Source organism: Rhodofomes roseus (assembly GCF_022264815.1).
Source record: "Rhodofomes roseus strain CIRM-BRFM 1785 chromosome Unknown C8Q71scaffold_2, whole genome shotgun sequence".
Lineage (NCBI taxonomy): Eukaryota > Fungi > Basidiomycota > Agaricomycetes > Polyporales > Fomitopsidaceae > Rhodofomes > Rhodofomes roseus.
Window position 1 is genome coordinate 1,002,540 of NW_025952958.1, and position 21,182 is coordinate 1,023,721.

General features: G+C 54.5%; 6 protein-coding genes across 6 annotated transcripts; 3 read left to right on the forward strand and 3 right to left on the reverse strand.

Moving 5' to 3' along the window:
* Positions 1 to 8: 8 nt before the first annotated feature.
* On the reverse strand, positions 9 to 1,947 carry C8Q71DRAFT_827460 (zinc-finger of mitochondrial splicing suppressor 51-domain-containing protein). The gene is made up of 3 exons (XM_047926315.1): positions 1,400 to 1,947; positions 1,130 to 1,342; positions 9 to 1,081 (listed from the first exon to the last, which is right to left on the reverse strand). The coding sequence occupies exons 1-3, from the start codon at positions 1,893 to 1,895 to the stop codon at positions 153 to 155; spliced, it is 1,638 nt and encodes a 545-aa protein (XP_047783759.1). The 5' UTR covers positions 1,896 to 1,947; the 3' UTR covers positions 9 to 152.
* On the forward strand, positions 1,948 to 3,991 carry C8Q71DRAFT_734044 (Scramblase-domain-containing protein). Its single transcript, XM_047922380.1, has 10 exons — positions 1,948 to 2,418; positions 2,486 to 2,544; positions 2,600 to 2,739; positions 2,795 to 2,952; positions 3,000 to 3,180; positions 3,236 to 3,251; positions 3,311 to 3,411; positions 3,472 to 3,490; positions 3,556 to 3,601; positions 3,663 to 3,991. Exons 1-10 carry the CDS (start codon positions 1,982 to 1,984, stop codon positions 3,703 to 3,705), a joined length of 1,200 nt encoding a protein of 399 aa, XP_047783760.1. The 5' UTR covers positions 1,948 to 1,981; the 3' UTR covers positions 3,706 to 3,991.
* Positions 3,992 to 4,184: 193 nt separating this feature from the next.
* C8Q71DRAFT_734052 (Metalloprotease) lies at positions 4,185 to 7,842 on the forward strand. Its single transcript, XM_047922381.1, has 17 exons — positions 4,185 to 4,625; positions 4,679 to 4,778; positions 4,831 to 5,300; positions 5,364 to 5,674; positions 5,725 to 6,173; positions 6,227 to 6,306; positions 6,355 to 6,485; positions 6,537 to 6,648; positions 6,701 to 6,750; positions 6,805 to 6,859; positions 6,911 to 7,031; positions 7,084 to 7,127; positions 7,184 to 7,191; positions 7,242 to 7,364; positions 7,419 to 7,482; positions 7,544 to 7,654; positions 7,703 to 7,842. The coding sequence occupies exons 1-17, from the start codon at positions 4,236 to 4,238 to the stop codon at positions 7,739 to 7,741; spliced, it is 2,658 nt and encodes an 885-aa protein (XP_047783761.1). The 5' UTR covers positions 4,185 to 4,235; the 3' UTR covers positions 7,742 to 7,842.
* A 1,432-nt stretch (positions 7,843 to 9,274) lies between these two features.
* Positions 9,275 to 11,366, forward strand: C8Q71DRAFT_699812 (initiation factor 2; the record flags this gene model as incomplete). Its single annotated transcript, XM_047920087.1, has 7 exons — positions 9,275 to 9,317; positions 9,372 to 9,462; positions 9,515 to 9,923; positions 9,979 to 10,193; positions 10,246 to 10,787; positions 10,851 to 11,159; positions 11,215 to 11,366. 7 exons carry the CDS (start codon positions 9,275 to 9,277, stop codon positions 11,364 to 11,366), a joined length of 1,761 nt encoding a protein of 586 aa, XP_047783762.1.
* A 125-nt stretch (positions 11,367 to 11,491) lies between these two features.
* C8Q71DRAFT_853243 (chord-domain-containing protein) lies at positions 11,492 to 12,890 on the reverse strand (the record flags this gene model as incomplete). The annotated part of the gene is made up of 7 exons (XM_047926919.1): positions 11,492 to 11,677; positions 11,737 to 11,844; positions 11,909 to 12,028; positions 12,081 to 12,188; positions 12,240 to 12,263; positions 12,328 to 12,660; positions 12,714 to 12,890. The coding sequence occupies 7 exons, from the start codon at positions 12,888 to 12,890 to the stop codon at positions 11,492 to 11,494; spliced, it is 1,056 nt and encodes a 351-aa protein (XP_047783763.1).
* A 4,965-nt stretch (positions 12,891 to 17,855) lies between these two features.
* C8Q71DRAFT_734085 (uncharacterized protein) lies at positions 17,856 to 19,401 on the reverse strand. Its single transcript, XM_047922382.1, has 4 exons — positions 19,184 to 19,401; positions 19,039 to 19,130; positions 18,570 to 18,978; positions 17,856 to 18,504 (listed from the first exon to the last, which is right to left on the reverse strand). The coding sequence occupies exons 1-4, from the start codon at positions 19,314 to 19,316 to the stop codon at positions 18,029 to 18,031; spliced, it is 1,110 nt and encodes a 369-aa protein (XP_047783764.1). The 5' UTR covers positions 19,317 to 19,401; the 3' UTR covers positions 17,856 to 18,028.
* Between the last annotated feature and the right edge of the window lie 1,781 nt (positions 19,402 to 21,182).

Consider the following 21,182-nt stretch of genomic DNA (forward strand, 5'->3'; position numbering starts at 1 on the left):
ACGCGACACACGTGATCAACCGCGTCTGTGGCTGGGACTCAGAGAGACGCTCACTGAGTTACTTCATAATGGTCAAGAGGACTGAGGAGTAAGGTAGCGTAGAATGACGGATGCTATGCTATACAGTAGCATTAAAGTGTGTACTGCGATGTCTAGAAGAACCACTTCCTCGACTCCTGCACGTCCCTCCTCTTCCCTCGGATGCCCCAGATACCCCAGTTCGTCTTGATCATGACGCGAGGATCGAAGTCTGCTACCTCCCACTTCTCGCTCCCAAAGGCGTTCGGCCCCGGTGTAATCACCCAGTCAAACTCGCCGGCGACCTCAGGGGCGGTCGAGAGTGACTTCACGTCCCTCTCCACATCCGCAGGAGAGAAGCCAGTCACGAAGATGGGGCATTTGCTCGCGAGCAGCAAGGGGATGACTGGGCCCCACTCCGTCGGCGAAGCGATCTGCAGCAAAGGCTCTCCGGTGACCTCTGATGTCGAGTTTGGCGATGGGAATCCAAGCCCAGGCGAGAATAGGACGAAGCAATCGGTGTATGGGTCGTAGGACTCCTGGAAATGTGCGTGCACGTCCATGTACGTCGCTTGCATGCCGGTGATGGTAAGCTGCGGCGTGTAGGGAACAGTGTACGAAGGGACGCCGTATTCCTTGATCGACTCCCTGGTGCGCTTCAGTCGGGCGATCGGAGCCGGAGTAGGAGGCTCGTAGATGTTCGGCACGTAGACAGGCTTCTCGTCTGCCGGCTTCTCGTCTGCAGGCTTCTCCCCCGCCTGCGACGTACTCTCCGAGGAAGAGGCTGTTGATGATGACTGCTGTCCTTCCGAGCTTGGCTGCTGCGGCTTGTTGGTTGGTTTCTTCAGCTCACTCGCGGGTCTTGGTAGTGAGACTTGAGGACCAATGAAATAGAGGTGGAACAGCGCAGAGGGGAAGAGTAGACAGAGCTGCTCCCAGACATGTGGCGGTAACGATGATTCCGCCCGAGCACCCAGGATGAAGATTCGTGCCTGCGGCTTTAATGCAGCCGCAGCCTCCACTTCCGGTGCCCCAGGAGGAACATGCAGTGTAGTCCGCAGAGCTGAGAACTGTCAATGTCGTGCCGGATTCATAGCCATGAGATACCCACCAGCTAAAGAACGACTGCCCTCGGGCGTAAGCCGTTGATTGCGCAATGTCAATCCACTGAACTGATGTAAGACGGAGCCGATTGTAATTGGGTAGCTGAGTAGCTTGCTCGCATGTCGCCGTGCCCGATCCGTGTCCATAGACGGGAAGTTTCGGGTGTACCAGTAGACATCCCAGTTGGCAAAAGAAATAGCTGCCTCGGAGTCCTGAGGACCTGTGACACATTGGAAATGAAACTCATGATACGGTTCAGTATTAGAGTATGCCGCACCTGGTAGCTCGAATTCCCGCATTCTCCGACCACTCCGCAAATCATGCTCATCTTCGTTCGCCTCCCTCAACCTTGAGCAGTACTTTTTGTGTTCTGTATCCATGCTCCAATGCTCCTCTGAGCAATGTGTCGGCCATCCACAATCGGGGCATTCGAATTTGACCGCCTTCGGCTGGGCGTGCGTGTGGATATGCGAGCCGTTGGCACCTTTCGCTTCTGCAGCGCATACAGGACACGGTGCGAGCTTCTGAATCGCCTCTCCACGAGCTCGAAGTGCAGGGAACGGCGACTTTGAGAACGGGTGGAAAAGGTCATCCTGACTGAGCACCGGGATGGGGTCCTTTTTCGCCTGCGCAGCTTTGGATCTCCTGAACCACCCGAAGAGGGTGCGTGCCTGAGGCGCAGGCCTGCGAATGGCAGTAGGCGAGCATAGGCGAGGACGCGAGCGGCCCAGAAGATGGAGCGAGGGCCGCTGTGTCGCTGGAGGACGGAGCATCTGCCAACGCAGGTGTGTTTGTGAAAGACGACTTGCGACTCGCTTGCCGGCGAAGCGCGGGGACTCGCCGATCGAAGACGTCGTGCATGTGGCTGAGACTCCGAGGGCATGTACGCCGGCTGCCGCGCGTGCGCGCACTTGAGCTTGCCTCCGCCCCCTACGCTACTCATGCTAGCTCCTGTACCCCGTACGCTACAATGACGGCTCTTGCAAGGTCAACGAGTCTGCTGCTCAATCTGCCTCGAACTCCATCCGTTTTGCGACCGCTTGTCTCGAGTCGCGCGTACGCCCTCTCCAGGTTTCCCGAACGGGGCACCGGGGCGAGTAGGCAACGCCCTCGAGTTACTCCGCTGCGAGCATCATCGTCAAGGGATCCGAATGAATTCAAGGGCTCCTCATACGAGGACCGGCCCTCGTCAGAGGAGTCCCCTCTCTGGGACGAGAGTCAACGAGGTCCCTTCAGCGATCCGGAGGACGGGCTGAAGAGACTTCTGCTAGGACACGAGGAGCTGGTTGTTACAAGGTGAGTTGGTGCAGTACTATGGTAGCACCCCCTGAGCGAGTGCAGCTCTTCGCAACCATTCGTTCAGGCAGATAGAAATGCTAAACATCTTCATGGGATTTGAACAGACCAACCGTTATGTCATCAGTGAGTACCATTGTCATCGTTATACGGGGCACAGGGTTACTCAGATCGTACACAGCTAACACGAAGGACGAAGTTCTGGGTTACATTGCTGAAGAACCGCGCGGACTCTTCGCAGCCTTTGGGCGTCAGATATTCCGCACGCATCGGCCATTCCGTGCAGTCGTCATGGATCCCTACGGGACACCCGTTCTCTGGGTCCGTATCTCTCGTCTGCTGCCATTTCTTGACTTATGTATGCACGATGATATAGGTCCGTCGTCCGTTTGCATGGATAAACTCGCGGATGTTCGTTCAACGGCTCAAAGACTACAATACGTACACACCCGAAGGTGAACCTGTGCTCGATACCTTTGGCGAGGTGCAGCAATCATGGCATCCGTGGCGTAGACGATATGACTTGTTCCTCAGGTCGGTTCCGTACGAGCCGTGTTGTAATCCTGGCTCATTGATGAAAGGGAGAGCACCCAACGTATTCTCTCGGTCGCGTCCGAAGCGCAGCCGGAACCAGATATCGAGGTCTTCACACAGCTCGCCAAAATAGACGAAGGTTTCCTTGCGTGGGATTTCTTCCTCCGAGATGCGCGGGTACAAGAAATTGCAAGCATTCGTCGTGCCTTTAGAGGATTCGGACGTGAGGTAATGTCCCACTTCAGGACACTCCGGTAGCATGCTGTACTAACCAACCGCGTAGCTGTTCACTGATACTGGTGTGTATTGAAGGTGTCGAAGCCCTTGCATGAGCCGTGTCATCTGACTCCATGCCAAGGCCAGTACTTCGTCCGCTTCAGTTCTCTCCCACCAGATCCGGAGGACCCTACGCCGCAGGCGCCGTATGTCGTTCGTGACCTCAATCTCGAGGAAAGAGCTGTAAGCCTGTAATTATCCTTGCCCGTGGAGTATATAGATTACTGATTGCAACGCTGTCAGCTTGTATTGGCGATGTCCGGTATGTGCACTGCCTCTAAGTTAACCTAGGACGAGAGCCTGCGTCACTCATGCCGTCATGCATAGTTAATGTTGACTTTGACTATTTCTCCCATCATTCTTCAGGAGGGGGGTGAGTTCCGCTCGAGTCGTCTCTTTGGCCCAGTACAGAATACCTGAATCTTGTTCTGCAGACCCGGAGTTGGCCTCTGGTCCTTCTCCGGAGGCGGGGACTAGACCATAGACTTCTGGGAGTCACGGGTGTACCGGACTGCAAGGATTTGAGTATTGCAGCGAGTCAATGACATTCTACCTTGCGAGGAGTTATGGGAAGCCCTGGGGAGGGGAACCCTAACACGGCTGACCAACATTTGATAATGTACCAAGTTCAGTATGAAATCGGTGGGCAAGGTTTTCTCTGTGTCTATAGAACGATATGTACATGTTCGGTCTGCTATGTCACAAGAACCTTAGGCTCTGGGTACGCTGAAACATGTATCGAAGACGCGTACTTACAACTTGAGCAGCGGAATGACGCGACGCGCAGCGCGTTCACGCGTTAATGTTGCCCGTTGTGGTGCGGTCATGTGATAGAGCCGCGCTTCCGACGTGAGTGAGAGAGTGCGGCGACCACGCCCAGTGGCCACTCTCCCTCCGTCTTCTTGCCCTCGAGGCACTCATTCCGCCCTTTCTTCGACAATGGCGGACACTCGCGACGCGAGGCCGTCTACGGACGAAGGTTAGAGTTGTCCTGTATCCTGCTCAAGATGAACTTGCCCGACGTGACCTCCTTTCTCCCCACAGAAACCGCCCCGCTCCTACAGGATGTAGACCACCCCGACGCTGACGAACAGCCTCCGCAATCATCCTTCATGTCTATCTTGCAGGAGCCATTGACACCGCTCACTAAAGTGCTACTTGTGGTCGCCCTATTGTTCTTGCTATTGAGCTCCGTCTTCATCGGTCTGTTCGCCGGCGCGCAACATAAGCTTAACACGGGCCATGGCGGCGACTCGCCCGTCACAGTCACGTCCACAGTCTACGGGACTGCGACTCAGACTCAGACGCAGACTCAGACACAGACCGCGACCTCTACGTCCGTTTCGACGAGCACGGTGAGTGTACCTGGCCCTGTGCCGACCGGTCCTCCGGAGGAGGTGCGTGCACTTTGGGCTTCCCGCTCGACTCGCCTCACCCGTGGCCCGTGTAGCCTACATGCCTGTCTTCAGACTGCATCATTCTGTCGTCGTCAATCCTCTCCTCGTTGGACATTAGCCAAGATCCCTGTGAGAACTTCTATGACTTCGCCAGTGCGTCTTGCCCCTGTGTATATCCAGTGGCTAGTAGTGAAGTACCCAACAGATGGTGGCTGGCTGAAGACGCACCCAATTCCATCTGACAAGGGTGTCTATGGCAACTTCGAAGCCCTTGCGCAACAGAATCGCAGGGTGCTTCAGGAGATTCTCACATCCGATGCATACGTCTCACCGTCCACGCTAACTACGTCGCATGACGAGCAGCTCATGAAGAAGCTACGTGGTCTATATGCGTCCTGCATGGATGAGGATAAGTTGGACGAGCTTGGCTCTGAGCCTCTAGCGACTGTCACGTACAAGATCAGGAGGTTGCTTTACGGCCAAACTACTACAGTCGACGCCAAGGCAGCCCGGGTTCTGGAGAGGAAGGTGACTGGGCTGACGGCGGCCATTGCTTATCTTCACACTCGGGGTATCGACGGTCTATTCTCTGCTGATATCGAGGGCGACGTCGGCACTGACCCCAACTTCATGACACTCTGGTTCAGTCAGCCCGAGCTTGGCCTCCCTTCCAAGGTCAGTTGGAAGATCTAAACAATACTTGTTCAGTTCAATACTGACTGAGGGATGCGTGGTTAGGAATACTACGAAGAGGAGTCTTTCGTCGACCTTTACCAAGAGGTCCTTGAGCGCCTTCTTGTTACTCTCGCGGAGGAAGAAGAATACATCGGTAGTCGCGAAGTCTCCATGCCTGTAAGTGGCGAAGTTGTCTACCAAGAGCGCTTGCGCGTATGGCCACCTTGGCCTTGGCCGCCATGGGGCGGCGATGACGATGGCGACCACGACGGCGATGACGATGAGCCCGAACCTATGGATCCCGAGAAGGCTCACAAGGTGGCGAAGGATATCATCAAGTTCGAAAAGGCCATTGCCAATGCCAGTCTGGACCTGTGAGCATCCTACATAGCGGTTCGTCCGTTACATGCTGACCACATTGTAGTGACATCCTGTTCCAAGACCCCATTGCGACCTACAACCCTGTCCCAGTTGACAACCTCACGGCGCAGCTCCCTCAGATCGATTTCCCGGAGTACTTCGCAGCATTTACTCCGCGCAACTTCCCGAACACCGTCATCCTGACGTCTGTGACGTACCCGTCGTCCTTGTCAGCCATTCTCAATGAGACGACTGCCGAGACATTGGAAGGCTACCTCGTGACGCGTGCGGCCCTCGCGCTGGCACCATACCTCGGGTATGACACAGAGGCGTGGAAGGCCGTGCGTAGCTTAGAGGAGCGCCTGAAGGGCTTGAAGAAAGGCGCCGTAGGCGACCGGGCGGAATTTTGCACGACGAATGTGGAGGCGGCTTTGGGCTTTGCTACTGGTCGGTATTTCGTCAACGAGACGTTTGCAGGCGACTCGAAGAAGAAAGGCACCCAGATCATCAAGGGTGAGGGGAGGCTCATGATCGCGCTCTTACCAACACTCATGGATCCATTTTAGACATCATCGAGACGTTCAAGAGCTCTTTGGGACACGTGGAGTGGATGGACGAGGAGAGCGCGACTGCTGCCGCCGAGAAGGTATAGACGCCGAGATATTCATCCACGAGCGTGGCTAACGATGTGTAGGCCGACGCCATCCGCGTGAAAGTGGGCTATCCGCTATCTCCGGACACTGAGAACCCCGCGTCGATCACTGCATATTACTCGCGCGTGTATATCGATTCTGAGGCCTTCCTCGAGAACATTCTCAGCAGCAAGTAAGTCTGCCATGCATATCTCCATAATTGTGCTTGACCTTGCGTCGTTAGTGCGAATGAGGAGTACCTGACATGGCAGAAGCTTGGCAAGCAGAGGGACCCTGAGACCTGGGAGATGTACCCGTCGACGGTCAATGCGTATTTCAACCCGCCAGCAAATGAGGTATGCTCGTGTATTCGCATCTTGACGTTGTATTGACCCACAAATCCGCCAGATCGTGTTCCCCGCTGGAATCCTGCAGCCCCCGTTCTTTTCCAGGGTTTGGTCAGTTTGTGTGATGGTGGTGTGAGATGTACATTAATGCATTGACTCTTCTAGGCCCGGATACATGTCATATGGCTCGTTCGGACAGGTGGCTGCGCATGAACTCACGGTACGACTGGTCAATATACTGGAGCTCTGCACGTCTTACCATGTTTTCTAGCATGCGTTCGACTCCGCCGGAAGACTGTACAATCAGCAGGGAAAGCTTGAGCAATGGTGGACGAACGCTACGAGCGAGGGCTTCAAAGAGAGGCAGGACTGCATCGTCAAGCAATATTCCGGTTCGTGTTACATTTAAATCACGGTTATCAGTAAAATAATGACGGTGATCAGAGTACACTATCGATGATGGCAAGGGCGGTAAGATCCACGTCAATGTGTGTTCAGATGTTTATCGCTCGCATGTCCTGTCTAACTGACATCTTCTGTGTAGGGCAATCTGTATGTAAATGGTGTAACTTTGTCTCATATCGTCTGATTCTGGGGTACAGCACATCCGGGGAGAACATCGGCGACACCGGTGTCATCCAAGCTTATCGTGCTTGGAAGGCGCAGTATGATTCTGGTCTCGCCAACGGCAGCGAATACCTTCTCCCTGGACTAAACTTCACGAGGTAAGGCCGAGCGTATCGATCTACATTGCCATACTGATTCGATGGACGCGGTAGAGAGCAATTGTTCTTCATCTCATTTGCTCGCGGATGGGCAAGGAACATAAAAACCGAGTCGGCGGTAAGCTCGCTTCTCACTTGTACTACATCGACAGCAATACTCAACGCTGTCTGGGTTACAGGTTGCCCGCGTTCGCACAGATCCGCACTCGCCGAATCAATACCGCGTCGATGGCACGGTGTTCAATATCCCAGAGTTTGCGACGGCTTTCAATTGCTCAGCCAAGGCGAAGGTGAGCGCCATCCACTGGGTGTTATCGTATTCTAACCAATTTGTGTAGCTGAATCCACCTACGGAGAACCGGTGTCTGTTCTGGTAGTGAACGATAGCATTAATTGTGCACGCACAACTGTATTCCGTCTGGATATATTTATATGCTATCGTAGTCCGAGACTAGCACTGTCATGAGGAGCAGTGGATATGTGTATTCCAATGTAAGTTACGCTCGAAGTGACATGACGATGCACGAAGTCGGCAAGGCACGCGACGCGACGCGCCTACACCGTTCACGTGATCGGCGCGCTGGCAGGGAGCGGCGAGATCGGCGGAAGTCGCATTTGCAGCGTCCGCCACCAGCCACAGCGGCCCTCGGTCCAGTGCACTCGCCTTTCTCCTCTATGGCTCTATAATAGTCTGAAGAGACCCATCGCCCGCTCGTTCACAAGGCATTGCCGTGCTACAGTAACAGCCATGCATCACACACGCCGTGCCGTCCGTATGAAGCGTCCGCTCGTCCGGACTGCTTCCACGGCTGTTCAACCTGCTGTAGGTGTACTCCGGTTTTCATGTCTACTGTGCTTACGGAGTGCTAGCCTAGACCCCTAGGGAAGTGGGCGAGGCCGGAGCCAGGTCCTTCTCAGAGTCCTGATGCCCCGCCTGCTGCCTCCTCGTCAAAGTCTGCTGTCCCGCGAGCACGCTCATGGGCCCTACCACGACTACCGCCCCAGGAAGACACCTTTCAGCAACCTCAGGAGACGTCTTCCCGCTCTACCCCGCAAGCCCGTTCGTGGGCTCGGCGCATCACTCCTGCGGAATCTCGGGAGAAGAAAACGGGTGCTGGTTCGTGTCATGCATTCATTAGTGAACTGTGGAGTATGAATTTGACACTATTCCTCTCGGCATGGCAGCATCGCGCCCACTGCCACTGCCGAAACCTCGTCAACAACAGCGAGACGTGCTTCCACATCTCGCGTCAAGGGACACAGCGCCTCATCAGAGGGATGCTGCTCCACATAAAGGTCGACCCGATGGAATGGGTGATACTGTCGATTTCGTACGTTCGCAGCTGCGGAAAAGCCCGAGTGCTCAGCAGTCGCCCTCGACGGCTTCGCGGCGCCCAGGATTATTAAGCAACATCCTCAGTAAACAACGTATAAAGAGGGAGTCGGAGGATGCTCAGGCTGTGATGGAGGACGAGGACGAGGACGAGGTCTTGGAGGAAGACCGTGAGGACCAAGAGGATGATGAGGCCGACACAGTCCAGCTGACTGAGGCTGCACACGAGGAGCAGAAGGTAGAGGAGGAGATTGAGGAGGATGATGTGGACCTCGTTTCCGAAGACCCTCGAGCCAAGCCTAGAATCCGGGTAGAGAGGAACATCCGTTACAAAGAGAAGGAGCGAGGCTCGGTGGTGTCGAGGTTAAAGCAAGGTGAAGAGGACGTCGTTCTTGAAAGACGGTCTCGTACGCGCAGTGATGGCCAACACGTCCAGGCGAAGGCAAAAGGGAAGAAACTAAAGTTAACCAAGCGCAAACCTAGGGCTGTTCAGCGAGATCTCTTCATTCCTACAATGGTGACTGTAGGCAACTTCGCGAAGCTCCTGAAGGTGAAGCCGGATACTCTGCGCCGAAGAATGATAAGAGTAGGCATGGACGCGGAGGCTTCATACGATTATCGTGAGTACATCTTGTATGATCGCTGGTGAGCCCGGGTCTGACGAGTAGTTCAAGTTCTGACGTCTGAGTATGCTTCACTTCTGGCCATGGAATTTGGCTGGAACCCCGTCGTCGATGATGAAGCGGCCTTCGACATATACCCGCCGTGCGTCATTCATTTTCAATCCATGGTATTCATATGCCCACTGTGTACACAGGCCTTCTCACCCTGAGCCCTCAACTCTCCCCATCCGTCCGCCCGTAGTGACAATCATGGGGCACGTTGACCATGGTAAGACGACGTTGCTGGACACGCTGCGGTCCACGTCCGTCGCAAAAGGCGAGGCGGGTGGTATCACGCAGCATATCGGTGCCTTCTCTGTCCCCGTGCCCGCCAGTGGCAGCAGCGGCGATGCGCGAACTATCACGTTCCTAGACACACCAGGGCACGCTGCTTTCTCAGCCATGCGTGCCCGTGGTGCCGGCGTGACGGACATTATCGTCCTCGTTGTTGCGGCGGACGACGGCATCATGCCGCAAACGCGCGAGGTGATCGAGCTCATCAACAAGGAGAAGGTCAGTGTCGTCGTGGCTATCAACAAGATCGACAAGCCTGGTGTGGAACCGGTGGGTACTTAGTAAAAATATGTTGATCAATGATACTAAACTTTCCGCGTCTCAGAGCAAGGTAGAGACTGCTCTGTTGGCGGCGGGAGTGCAGCTGGAGACGTTCGGCGGAGATATCCCCTCCGTACAGGTCTCAGGAATCACTGGGCAAGGGCTGGACCAGCTCGTCGAGACCATTTCCGCCCTAGCGGAGATGCAAGATCTTCGGGCGGAGCGGGAAGGTCTCGTACAAGGCTATGTCATTGAGTCCAAGGTTCAGAAGGGTCTTGGGTAAGCCCGTCATTTGTGGAAGGTCCACGTTGGATTGATAGTATCTATTCAGACCTGTGGCTACCGTCTTGGTCCTACGAGGATGTTTGAAGCCGACTGACCATATCATCGCTGGCCTCGCTAATGGCAAGGTCCGCCTGCTCCATGATTCCAATGGGAAGCCCGTGAAGGTCGCGTATCCCGGGATGGCCGTTACTGTCTCAGGCTGGAAGGTGCTGCCGAATGCAGGAGACGAGGTCCTCAAAGGCAGCGACTCGGATATCAAGAAGGCGCTCGCAAATCGCGAGCGCATGGCCGATTTGAATGCCACGCTGGGCGACGTCGAGCTCTTGAACGAACAACGGCGGCAGGATAGGGACCAGAAGGAGAAGGAAACGGCTGCAACTAAAGCCAGCAAAGAGCTCGAGGAGGATCGCAAGGAAGACGGCCCGAAGGAGCTGCGACTGATCATTAAAGCGGACGTTAGTGGTAGCGCAGAGGCCGTCGCGGGTGCGCTGCAGGGGATCGGTAACGACATCGCGCGAACCAAGATCATCGCGACCGCCGTAGGCGATGTGACCGAGTCGGATGTCATGAGGGCGAAGGCTGCGGGGGGTGCGTGCGGCCGATGGTCGTCTGACGGATAATATGAATTCCTTATTGACCTCCCGTTCACAGGCTTGATCGTCGCCTTTTCGGTCGGCGTCCCTCGCCCCGTCCAGAGCGTAGCTGCCTCGCAGCACGTCCCATGGATCACCTCGACGATTATCTATCGTCTGATGGAGGACGTGACGGCGAAGGTCATCGAGCTGCTCCCGCCGATCGTCGAGAAGCGCGTGACGGGAGAGGCGAACGTGCTGCAGCTGTTTGACATTCATGTCAAGTCGAAACAGACCATGAAAGTCGCGGGATGCCGTGTGTTGAATGGCCTAGTGGAGAAGACGAAGATGGCGCGGGTGATCCGCCACGGGGAGGCAGTTTACGAAGGTGCGTGAAGGTCGATCATGGGCCATCATGGGAGATGTATTGACATGTTCCGCAGGTCGTATAGAGACGCTGAAACAGTTCAAGAAGGACGTAACCGAAGTCTCCAAGGGCACGGAGTGCGGCATAGCTTTCGGATCCTTCAGCGATCTCCGCGAAGGAGACATCGTTCAGACGTTCGTACGAATAGAGAAGCCAGGCATTCTGTAACACTTCCTACAACATTTGCTTAGAGTTACAGGCACATCTTGATTGTCCGGACTAGTCTACACATTCCTGTAGAGCACGCTATCCCTACTGAACTGAATGTCTAATCCCACTTCGCCTCGTATCAGCTACGCCTTCGGTGGCAGCGGGGCTGCCTTGACCTTGCTTTGGTCGTCTAAGATGATCTCCTTCGCGCCGATCGTACCCGTCCTGCCACCGACACCAAATGTAATGTTGATGTTGCTCAGATCTCGCGTCGATTTCTCGAGCACTGGCCAGCTTCGTGCATCCGCTTTCTTGAGGCTGACCTCAATCTGGAGCCAATGTCATCGGTGCATCGGTGCATGCAGCATAAGGTTCGCAGAAGACAAACCTTTGTGCCATAATATTTGAATGACGATGCCGACGGATCGACAGGCCCGAAGAGCTCGATCGACTTCCTGAACCGCTTCGACGCCGGGAGATACAGGTCGAGGTGAATCTAAAAACGCACGGTCACCAAATATGTCCGGAAGGTGACTAGGATAGCTAGCAGGGGTACTCACGAAGTTCTCCTCGATCTTGACTATACTCCGCTCCTTATCTGCTTGTTTGGCAAATACGGAGACGTGGACGTCCGCCGGAGTCTGATAGTGGTCGACGCGGCATTCCGTGAACTGCTCCGCCTGAGTCTGAGGTCAGCGACGGACTGCGATGACCCGCGTAATTGTGACGTACAGATGTATCCTTGGTCTTGGGCACGAACAAGTGTCGGCCGGTTTTGCAGCCTTCGATCTTGAGAAATTCGTCGAACTCGAGCACGCGACGTTTGCAGCACAAGTAACCCTGCCGTATGATCTAGGATCCTGCTTGGCTCTGTAGGCTATTCGCACATACCTTGCTACCCTCATGGAAGATCGGCTTCACGGATCATAGCTTCGTAAAAATGTGCACCACTGAGGAGAACCGAGGCGGAGGTACCTACCGCCTTGGGATGGTACGTACACGTTGCTCCAGGCCCGTCGCCCCTCCTATTTACTTCGTCACTCTCGAACACTGTCTTGCATCCAATCCGTTTGCAATTCGTGTCGGGGGCGACGGGCGCGTTGAGGTCATCTTCCTCCTCCTGCTCTGGCTCGGGGGCGACGGGGGCTGGTGCCACGGATGAGAGCGCGATCTGCTGCGGGGCGAGCGTAGTAGAGTATGTCTCCTTCCCGCCTGCCTGGGTCTCTGTCATCTTGAGATTCGCGCCTCCGCTGGATGGCTTGGCAGTGTCGGTTTTGGGTGCGGCATCTGAGTGCGGGCCGTTCGTACATCCCTGTGCGAGATGAATACGGGGAGGACCTTGGTTTCAAGCTGGCTGTGACGAACCGGGATCTTCATGAACTCGTCGAAATCGAGCACGGGCTTGTTCACATCCTTGCAACACGACCATGACTTGAGCCCTTCGTGGAAGACTGGTGCACCTGGGTGGTATGTGCAGCTGTCGCCTTTGTTGTTATTCGGGTCGTAGTCCTGGCCGCATCCCCTGTTTGTACAGACGGGCATGGTGGCTATGAGTTGCAGTCAAGGAGGCTAGATGAGGAAGACTAGAGGAGTGGCACGCGGAGGACGCGCCTGCTGCCTTTTACGGCCTCGCGCGCCATCCCCGATCGATCGAAGCTCCCAGAAGCTTCGCATGTTTTGGGCCGCACCGCTAGTCGTTCACAAATCAAAGAATTCAACTTCAATCCGAGGCATTGCGCGCAAGCAGCCATTGGCACTTCAAAGGGCACTGATACGGTCATATGTGACTTGCAGCAGCAACGAAACTTGTCTTGTTTATATATTCTCGTCACGGTGCAATCCGCTAAGCTTAGGAGCTACCTCTGAACAAACGAGACGCGTGTGTAGTTGCACGGAGTCTTCGCTGTCTAGGTAGCTGTATCCGGACACCGTCGAGGTTTCATTCATGCGCCACCCTACTAATAGACTTCATAGGCACTAGTAGTATGTTGTCGTCAGCCGTGTAAGTTACTAACTGCGGTAAGTCACAGCGAGGCCTTACTAGCGGCCATGATTAAGTATGGGACACAGAGGACGTCAAGTCTAAGCCAATCGCTCGGTCAGCGGCATTGGACCTCAACCGCAGAGAGCGTGTCTGTGCGCTCTTCGCCTACTCAATGTTGGAGGATACTTTTTGCGCTCGTGTACCCATTAGCCGTGGTCCTCCGTGTTCCGCATGGGAACGAGGAACTCTGTCCACCCATACCCAGGAGGCCGAACCCTCGGCTCCAGGGCTATGGGCGTGCGTCCGCAACAAAGCCACCAGTGTTCTCGACGTACTGGGCTGCGTCTAGCTGTGTGCACAGGCAAGAATTACCGAGGATCCCGGGTCAGTTGACACATGCACAAGAGGTCGCGAGTTCCGGGAATTTCACATCTAGAGAATAACCACCGCAGTGCAGTGCAGATCGTCGTGCGAAATGCGACCAGCCTACCGCCATCGAGGAGCATTTGCATTCTCACATCAGTGATGTGAAGGGACCAGCCTGAGCGCCATGCATCTGGACGTGGCCGGGCCCTGCGGGCATCCCATCGGTGATCCGTCTTCAGCAAGCAAGGTTCGAAGGGCACCTCTCGGCCTGGATACACGCGTTTGCGGCGCGTAATCAATGACCTGCTGCAGCCGTTGGAACCGGGCTGTCTGCGAGTTGTGCCTGCCAGAAGAAAGTGAATCACAGTACGATATGTCACACTTTTCGGTCAGAAACATTCGAGACGTCCGACATTGTTGTGGTCTTCAAAACAGGATATGACATTAGCATTGCGAGCTGAGCAGCGCTGGACCATTACATACTATGAGAGTTTGTCCAAGCGCTATTGCTATCGATTCAGTATGCGATGCATGCCAGTCGACGGTCAGGAGTTGGTACGGGGAAATGCGAGAGCAGCCTAAGGGCGCGGTGGTCGTTATTCGCAGCCGTGTTACCTTCAGGGAGAGATACCAGTGCGCTACTACCCGACGATCGCCTTCGTTGAAAGTACATGCGCGAAGGAGGCATGCCGTTTTCAATACCGCGCTATCTTATTGGTGAGGCCCCATCTAGTAAATCACTTACCATCGCCTAGCAGTCAAGCAAGTTCGCGGAACTTACTGTGCGGCACGTTTACAATTGGTACACCTCGCTTCTCCGCTTCGCTGGACTCCGTGCATAACGCCTGTGGAGAAAGTTGTCAGAGAAGTAATTTTCCTCATATGTATAGTACAAGCGTACTTCACGGCATGACATGCGGTACCGTCCCTTCAGCCTAGGTTCAGCCTATAGCTGAGTGGTTGTGCGCGTCTGCAGACTCTGTCAGATAGATTATTGTGCAGCACGCAGGTTGCCGAAAGAGATAGCGTCGTCATTTGAAGACATTGGCCCAGGAGTACTGACTATAAAAGGCGCCACCGCCGAGTGAGAAGCGCGGTTAGCGTCGAAGACGTGGCGTCAGAAAGAGAATTGCGGGTCAGATGACTACATGCGGCAAGAGCCTACATTCAAATGCTCACGGGAGACTGTCAGCGAAGAGAATTTCGCGATGACTGCGGATTTGAACTTACGTGTAAGACGAGTGACCAACTTGGGCCGATGCGAAGGATGTGTATACTCCCACCTGCCTACCTGTGGGCAGCATCACAGACGACGAGATCGCATGGGCTGCTGGCCTATTCCACGAGCAAAGGCGCACTGGAGCTAGGCAGGCATGTACATAAGGTCAGCCGGAAGAACCCGTATCTCGAGCCGTGGAATTACTTGCTATCTTTGTGCGCATTGAGAGCCTAGGTCGCTACGGGCAACCGCGGCATTTGAGCGGCATCGCCACCGCCAGCAGGTCTTCGCTTTGATGTCGTGAGGCGAGGAGCGCATACCCCCCTGCACCATCCCCGTGGCGAGCGCGCGAGGAACGAGAGCGCAAGAAAGAGAATGTCCTCCAGTATTTCAACGCGTCAATGCCCGAGGTAGACAAGCTCTATGCTACACATTAACTCGTTTCCCGTCCACGTCTGACGGCTGTGAACATACCGCCGGGTCCAAAATCCTTCTGATCACCGAAGCCTTCCTCTTGTTATCTGGACAATGTGTACGGGTTCGATACCACGTTCCCAGTTCTGCCCAATGAGGTCCGACTAACCGAGAGCAACCGAGAGCAGAATATGGCGGGTATTGCCCCATAGGGCCATAAGAAGTGAACGTTGGTGACCGGATACTTGGTGATGACCGGTGGTCCGAGACGAGCAGTGGCTGCGTTGTTCCAGCATTCCCAAGGAAGCCCAACCCTGAGTAGATGTTGTCAAAGGAACCTTCATAGTATGCATGAAATGGGTCCGTCCAGCTTCCCTTCGGATCGCCGCTGGGACGGACCCTTGGATTCCGCCCCCAGCGTCATGAAGATTGAACCAATTGCAAGACAGTAACTCCGTCCAATTGTGATGTACTCACCGCTACCCTCCGTTAACTGGACGAATGGCTACAGACCGTGCATCTCGGCGCTGCGAATGAATCTTCGTTGCATTGCGAACGGCGAACGAATACATGATCGTCTGTACTTGTATCGGATCGTGCACAGCGACGCAAAGGCGGGGGCGGAGAAATGTTTACGAACACAGTCCGTCCTTCGTCGGGGATAGCTTGAATCAGAAGCCTGCTGAGGGTGGAAAATTCAGCTATTGCGGCGGGCGGAGATGCTGGTGCAGAATTCGACATTTGTGGAGCTTCGCGGAATTAAGTCAGAAGTCCGAGTCCGAGGTATTTCAAGGATCCATCGTATGGGTTCCACGGCGAGATCGAGCGAGCGGCTCCAACATCAATGACACGACTTCCCCATACATGGGAGGCCAAGCGATGAGTTGTACCCGTCAATGATACTCTGCCAGTGAGATGCACGGACATGAACCACGCATGCTGCCTACTAAGGCCAGCAGGCAGTAACTAGATGCTGGTCATATGAACACTCACCGAATGAGACGTCCCAGGCTCACCTCGGCTTATGCAAGCAGATGGCTGTTCTGCCAGCTGGCACGAGGACGAAAAACGACTTAGTATTCTGCGGGTAGGAGTCAGCTGTCTTAATTGTCTCAGAGACCGTTGAGCGTTGACATCACCCGGCAGCTTCGGGAAATCGTGCAGACTCCAGCTTTGGTACTTGACGGTACTCTGTAGGGAGTCGTTACGGGTCCTCGTTACATGATGGATTCAGCGGAGGGGGCTTCAACAGATCTCAAACACAAGTGACTCTATTAATTTCGTTGACTTCATGCCAGTGGGGGCAACAAGTTGAACGCGGACGCTGTGGCGCGGATCGACTCTGGTCGCCTCCCTCGAGTCTAGGCTCCGCCTAAATCATAGCCTGACAGCCGCTCGAAGATCCGACTGTGTCCCTGTGCTGCCAGTGTGCAGAAGAAGCAAGTTAGTAAGTAGTTGCCCATCACCTTCAAGTTCTACTAGTAAGGAGGCTTGTTACGAAGGCACGATCATATCCTGACCAGTACTTAGTTTGGCCGATTCGACGTGCATCTTGCCTCGAAGATGAACCGTTCGCACTCTCGACTGGCAGCGTTGAGCCCAGCCTGTTTGCTAACCGGTGAGCGGAACGTTCGATATCTTGTAATATCCTGCTCTTCTTCGACGGAACTCTCGATATGACCGACTCGGACGCAGAAGGATATAGTACTACTCTTTGGTTGCCAAGCTGTTATCTGACGCTGACGGCCTGCACACTTCGCCGCGCATCCCGGACCCTGGTTGGAGCGACTACTCCAGCTGTTCTTCACGTTCTGAGGCCAGACCATCTCCACAACGTAGCGCGCCACCGCGACGTGCCAGCCTGTAACCGCAGGTGACCTTCTCGCTCGAGATTGCAGACAAGGTTCGTGCGTGTGATAAACGAAGCAGAAGTGTCACTCATGTATGTATTCTTATAAGGACGGAGCAGCCTTAGTAGGCCCTTAATTCATAAATGCCGTGCCTGCCAGTGGGTGATGGTGTCGGACCAGCCTCTGCAACCGTCGGAGCCACAGTGAATGGTCGATCACTGTCTCGAAGACGACTTCTGCCTCAGTATATTGTCTGTTAAAGTTGACCTATGCGGCATGCCAATATTAATGGTTCGGATTCCCCACACTCGGATGCGCCAGGTCCTGGAGCAAACTTTCCTGTTGTATTCCTCGATTCGCGAGGCGAGAGTTCCAGATCTGCGTATGGCAACAGACTGGCCAAGTGCCAGGAACTTGCCTAGCTTAACGGTAACCGTAATGGCGTCCACCCGGACACACTCCAAGCGGGAGAAGCAATGGCCAGGTCCAGGCCATTCAGGTTCTTACATGGATACGTGATTCGTGAGTGTTCGGGCCATTCCGCTGCTTTCGAAGTCGAGTAAACTATGTCTTCATTCTGAATATGATTCCGAGTTACCCACTGGGGAGGTTTAGCGTTCGACGAAATTAATGTCGGGTGAAGCGAGACAAACTATCAAACACACTAGGTAAAGGTGAGTTGCTGATACGGACTAATCTTATCCTCAGCCTCCGTGATTATGATGGATCTTCCAATATCCCCACCGGTTAATTTCTCCGTCACCATCGGACGTAGTGCCACAGCAAGGACCGTTCGTTCAGAGCTACTAGCTAGCCACTGTAAGCACATGAGCATGCATATTCACTACTACGAGATACCAGGTCCGAATGCTTCCCATACGAGAAAGCCTACACCCCACGGACCGACACGAGCCACGGTACGAGAAGTAGAGTACAGTCGACGACGAAGAGGTGTCATAGACATTCCCTCGTGAGACGCGACATGATGTGGGTCGCGAAAGAATGACAGCAACCCGTCCTGTCGAAGCTTTTGCGACAGAATCTTCAAGGCGGAATGTTTCTGCGACGATGAAGCCACCCTGTCTGTGTGCACCACTTTCCTGGCCACATCCCATGGTCTACAGATCATTTCGTATGCCAACCCGGCAAGTGCTCCGCCGGTCACTAGAGTGATGGCATGAGCAGTCCTCGGAGCATGCTTGCGCAAAGGTTCGCTGGTGCTCCTCCGTGCCTCCGAAGACTGTGTTAAGCGGTACGTGACCTTCTTCGCTCTAAGAGCGGCGCGTCTTGTTATCTCAAAGATAGAGAAGAAGAGGGCAAAGCCTGTGCCGCAAGCATGAAAGGGAATATTTGAGTGACGTGACATATCAAAACAGAAGTCGCCGTACCACATATGTCCTTTGCGCAGCCCCACGCCCATCCATTCCAACCACGCCCGGCCATGTCTCCGACTTCTCTCATCCAAACGCGCACTTGTCTAGCCTCGTGCACTTCGTCCAGTCGAGACTGTGTCGAGGGCGCTCTGGTACCACGAAAGACCTCTTTCCAGGCGTGAGACCAGCCGCTGGCAGATGACGAGCCCCCTTCGATCGCAAGACGGACATTCTCGGCGGGTGCCGCCACGATGGCTTGCATACCGCCAGCAGCAGCACCAGATATGGCGGCGACCGCGATCGGGCTGTCTGAGAGGCGGGGTTCGAGAAGGTCGTAGACTTCAGAGTATGTGGACCATAACACATAGCCGAGAGCTCCATTGACAATCATAGGAGGGATGAAATGTTTCGGGATGACCATGAACTGTGCCAGTGGGTGTTAGATCAGTGGTTCAATCCGGATGAAGCACATTGGTTCACGTACCCCCTCTTGCTTGACCAACCATGATAGATAGCGCGGGGAAAGCGATTGTCCATGTTGCAGCGCTAAGTTCTTGAGAGTCTGCCATCCATTGACTGATTATTGCTAAGTGAGATTAGTTCGAGTTGTGATAATAGACGGATCATACCTTTCGCTGGTCGAAAGAGCCGCACTGGACGCGAGAAGTACAGAGCAAGGCTACGGGTCGCTGTGCGAGCAAGCGCGGCATAGAAGGAGTTGGCTTGCTCTTGAAGACCACCGTCCTGATATGTCGAGGACATGCATTTGTTCTCAGTGTCGACAGGTCGGTGTAGTGCCGCTGCTCGCCACCACTGGGCGTCTGACAGCTGGCGTGGTCGGTGCCGGCAGGCGACGTCTTCTAGGCGCCCGTGGGGTGGCGGTCAGATCGCAATCTCGGCACATCCCGCACTCCGAGATCACCGGTGGCCGTTGGGTCGCCTCGTGGCGGTGGAGTCAGTACAGTTGCTTCAGACGTATCAAGGCAAGACTCGGCACTGAGCATCAATGAATACAACGTGCTACGTGCTCTCTTGCAAGGTTCCGTAATTAATGTAAGCACAAGTCGGGGAAGATCTGTCGTTGTGTACAGGAACAGAACCGTGTGAGGTCCATGACCAGACAGCGAGCAGGCTCAGTCCGCTCTGGTCGATTTCAAGGTGACATTGAAAAGATCCTGATTAGTAACGTATCCAGCACACGGGACAGTGTCAACTCGGATGTCAATACTTACTCACTGTACAGATCCTCCATTTTATACGGACATATTACGGGGAGCAGTAGTACTGTACTAGACACTGACGGCCGCCGTCGAAGTTGGTGCGCCAACTTTGGGGCCAGCGGGCCATTGATATTGCGTCAGGGCGTGAATCGCTTCAGGAGCGCGCAGAGCAATGAGACTATCTGGTATATCGTTGCATGAGGCGTTGTACAGCACTTGCATGAAATGTGGAGAGGCGCCGCTCATTATGCCCCATCTAGTAGCACAGCGTGTAATATGACATTGTACGAAAACCTCAGATGGCTGGTGTATAGTGAGTTAACTCAGATACACTAATGTTGCAGGCGTCATAGGCTGACCTGGCCCTTATAGTTCGCATCAGAACGGGGATGCATTTCCGTACATTCGCTGCATACTCGCTCACTGGCATGACGCCTGAGAATATGTCACTGCACCTTGACTATTACGGCCACCCACGTCCATTCCTGTGAAAAGGTAGCCGCATGTACCGTAGCAACGGTTTGCTAATTAACGGCACTGCGCGTTGCTGTGCCTGATCCTTCTCCAAGAGGTTCTCTGCCATAGACATGCTACATCATGAAATTATGCCGTGCGTGCACTGCCGTGTATGAGCTCTCGCCGCCTATGCGCTGTTGTTGATTTCATTGAAGCAAGCTCCATGCGTACTAGTAAGGGACCCATGTGGACGACGGACAGTTTGACGCCTCTATAGTCTAGACGCCGTCTCATTGAACACCCCGCGCCGATGGTGTTGGTCATGACCCAGGCGCTCTCATTAATGCCTGTAATGAGGTGGCGTCAGTCCGCGGACCGTAGCACAGATTCTGGGGGCTCGGGCGAGGTACCTTCAAATGCCGATAGCATGACGACCCTACCCGTGGTCGCCGTCAGCATGGGAGCGCAAAATTTTGTGATGATCGAGGCTTCTCTGAGGCAACGTTCGACGAGGTCTGTGAAAGCAACTATTCTGAATGGATCCAAAGTGGCACGCGGGAGCTCCCTTGCCGAGCTCGAGGCTGCCGCTGCAGTGCATGACGTCTCTCGGCTAGATGATGTGCGTGTGTTGGTAGTAGTGGGAATTTGCTCAGGGATCACAACGACTGCGTCAAGGTGCAAGAAATAGGTCGCGCAGTAGGCGCGTATAATCTTACATGCACAGTCCACTTCCGAACGTTGTTGATAGCATATCGAGGACGATGGGCGCGATAAGACCCCATTCCGTGTGACGACGGTCCCTACTTTTTCTACTATGCCATTCAAGCAACAACTTGCGGTTCAGTCAGTACTAAGAGCGAATGTGACATGTGAACGAACCGTCTCACGGTCGGCAGGTTTGACGGCTCCGCGCATGCAATCGAGAATATATCTCGAGGCATGCGACAAAGAG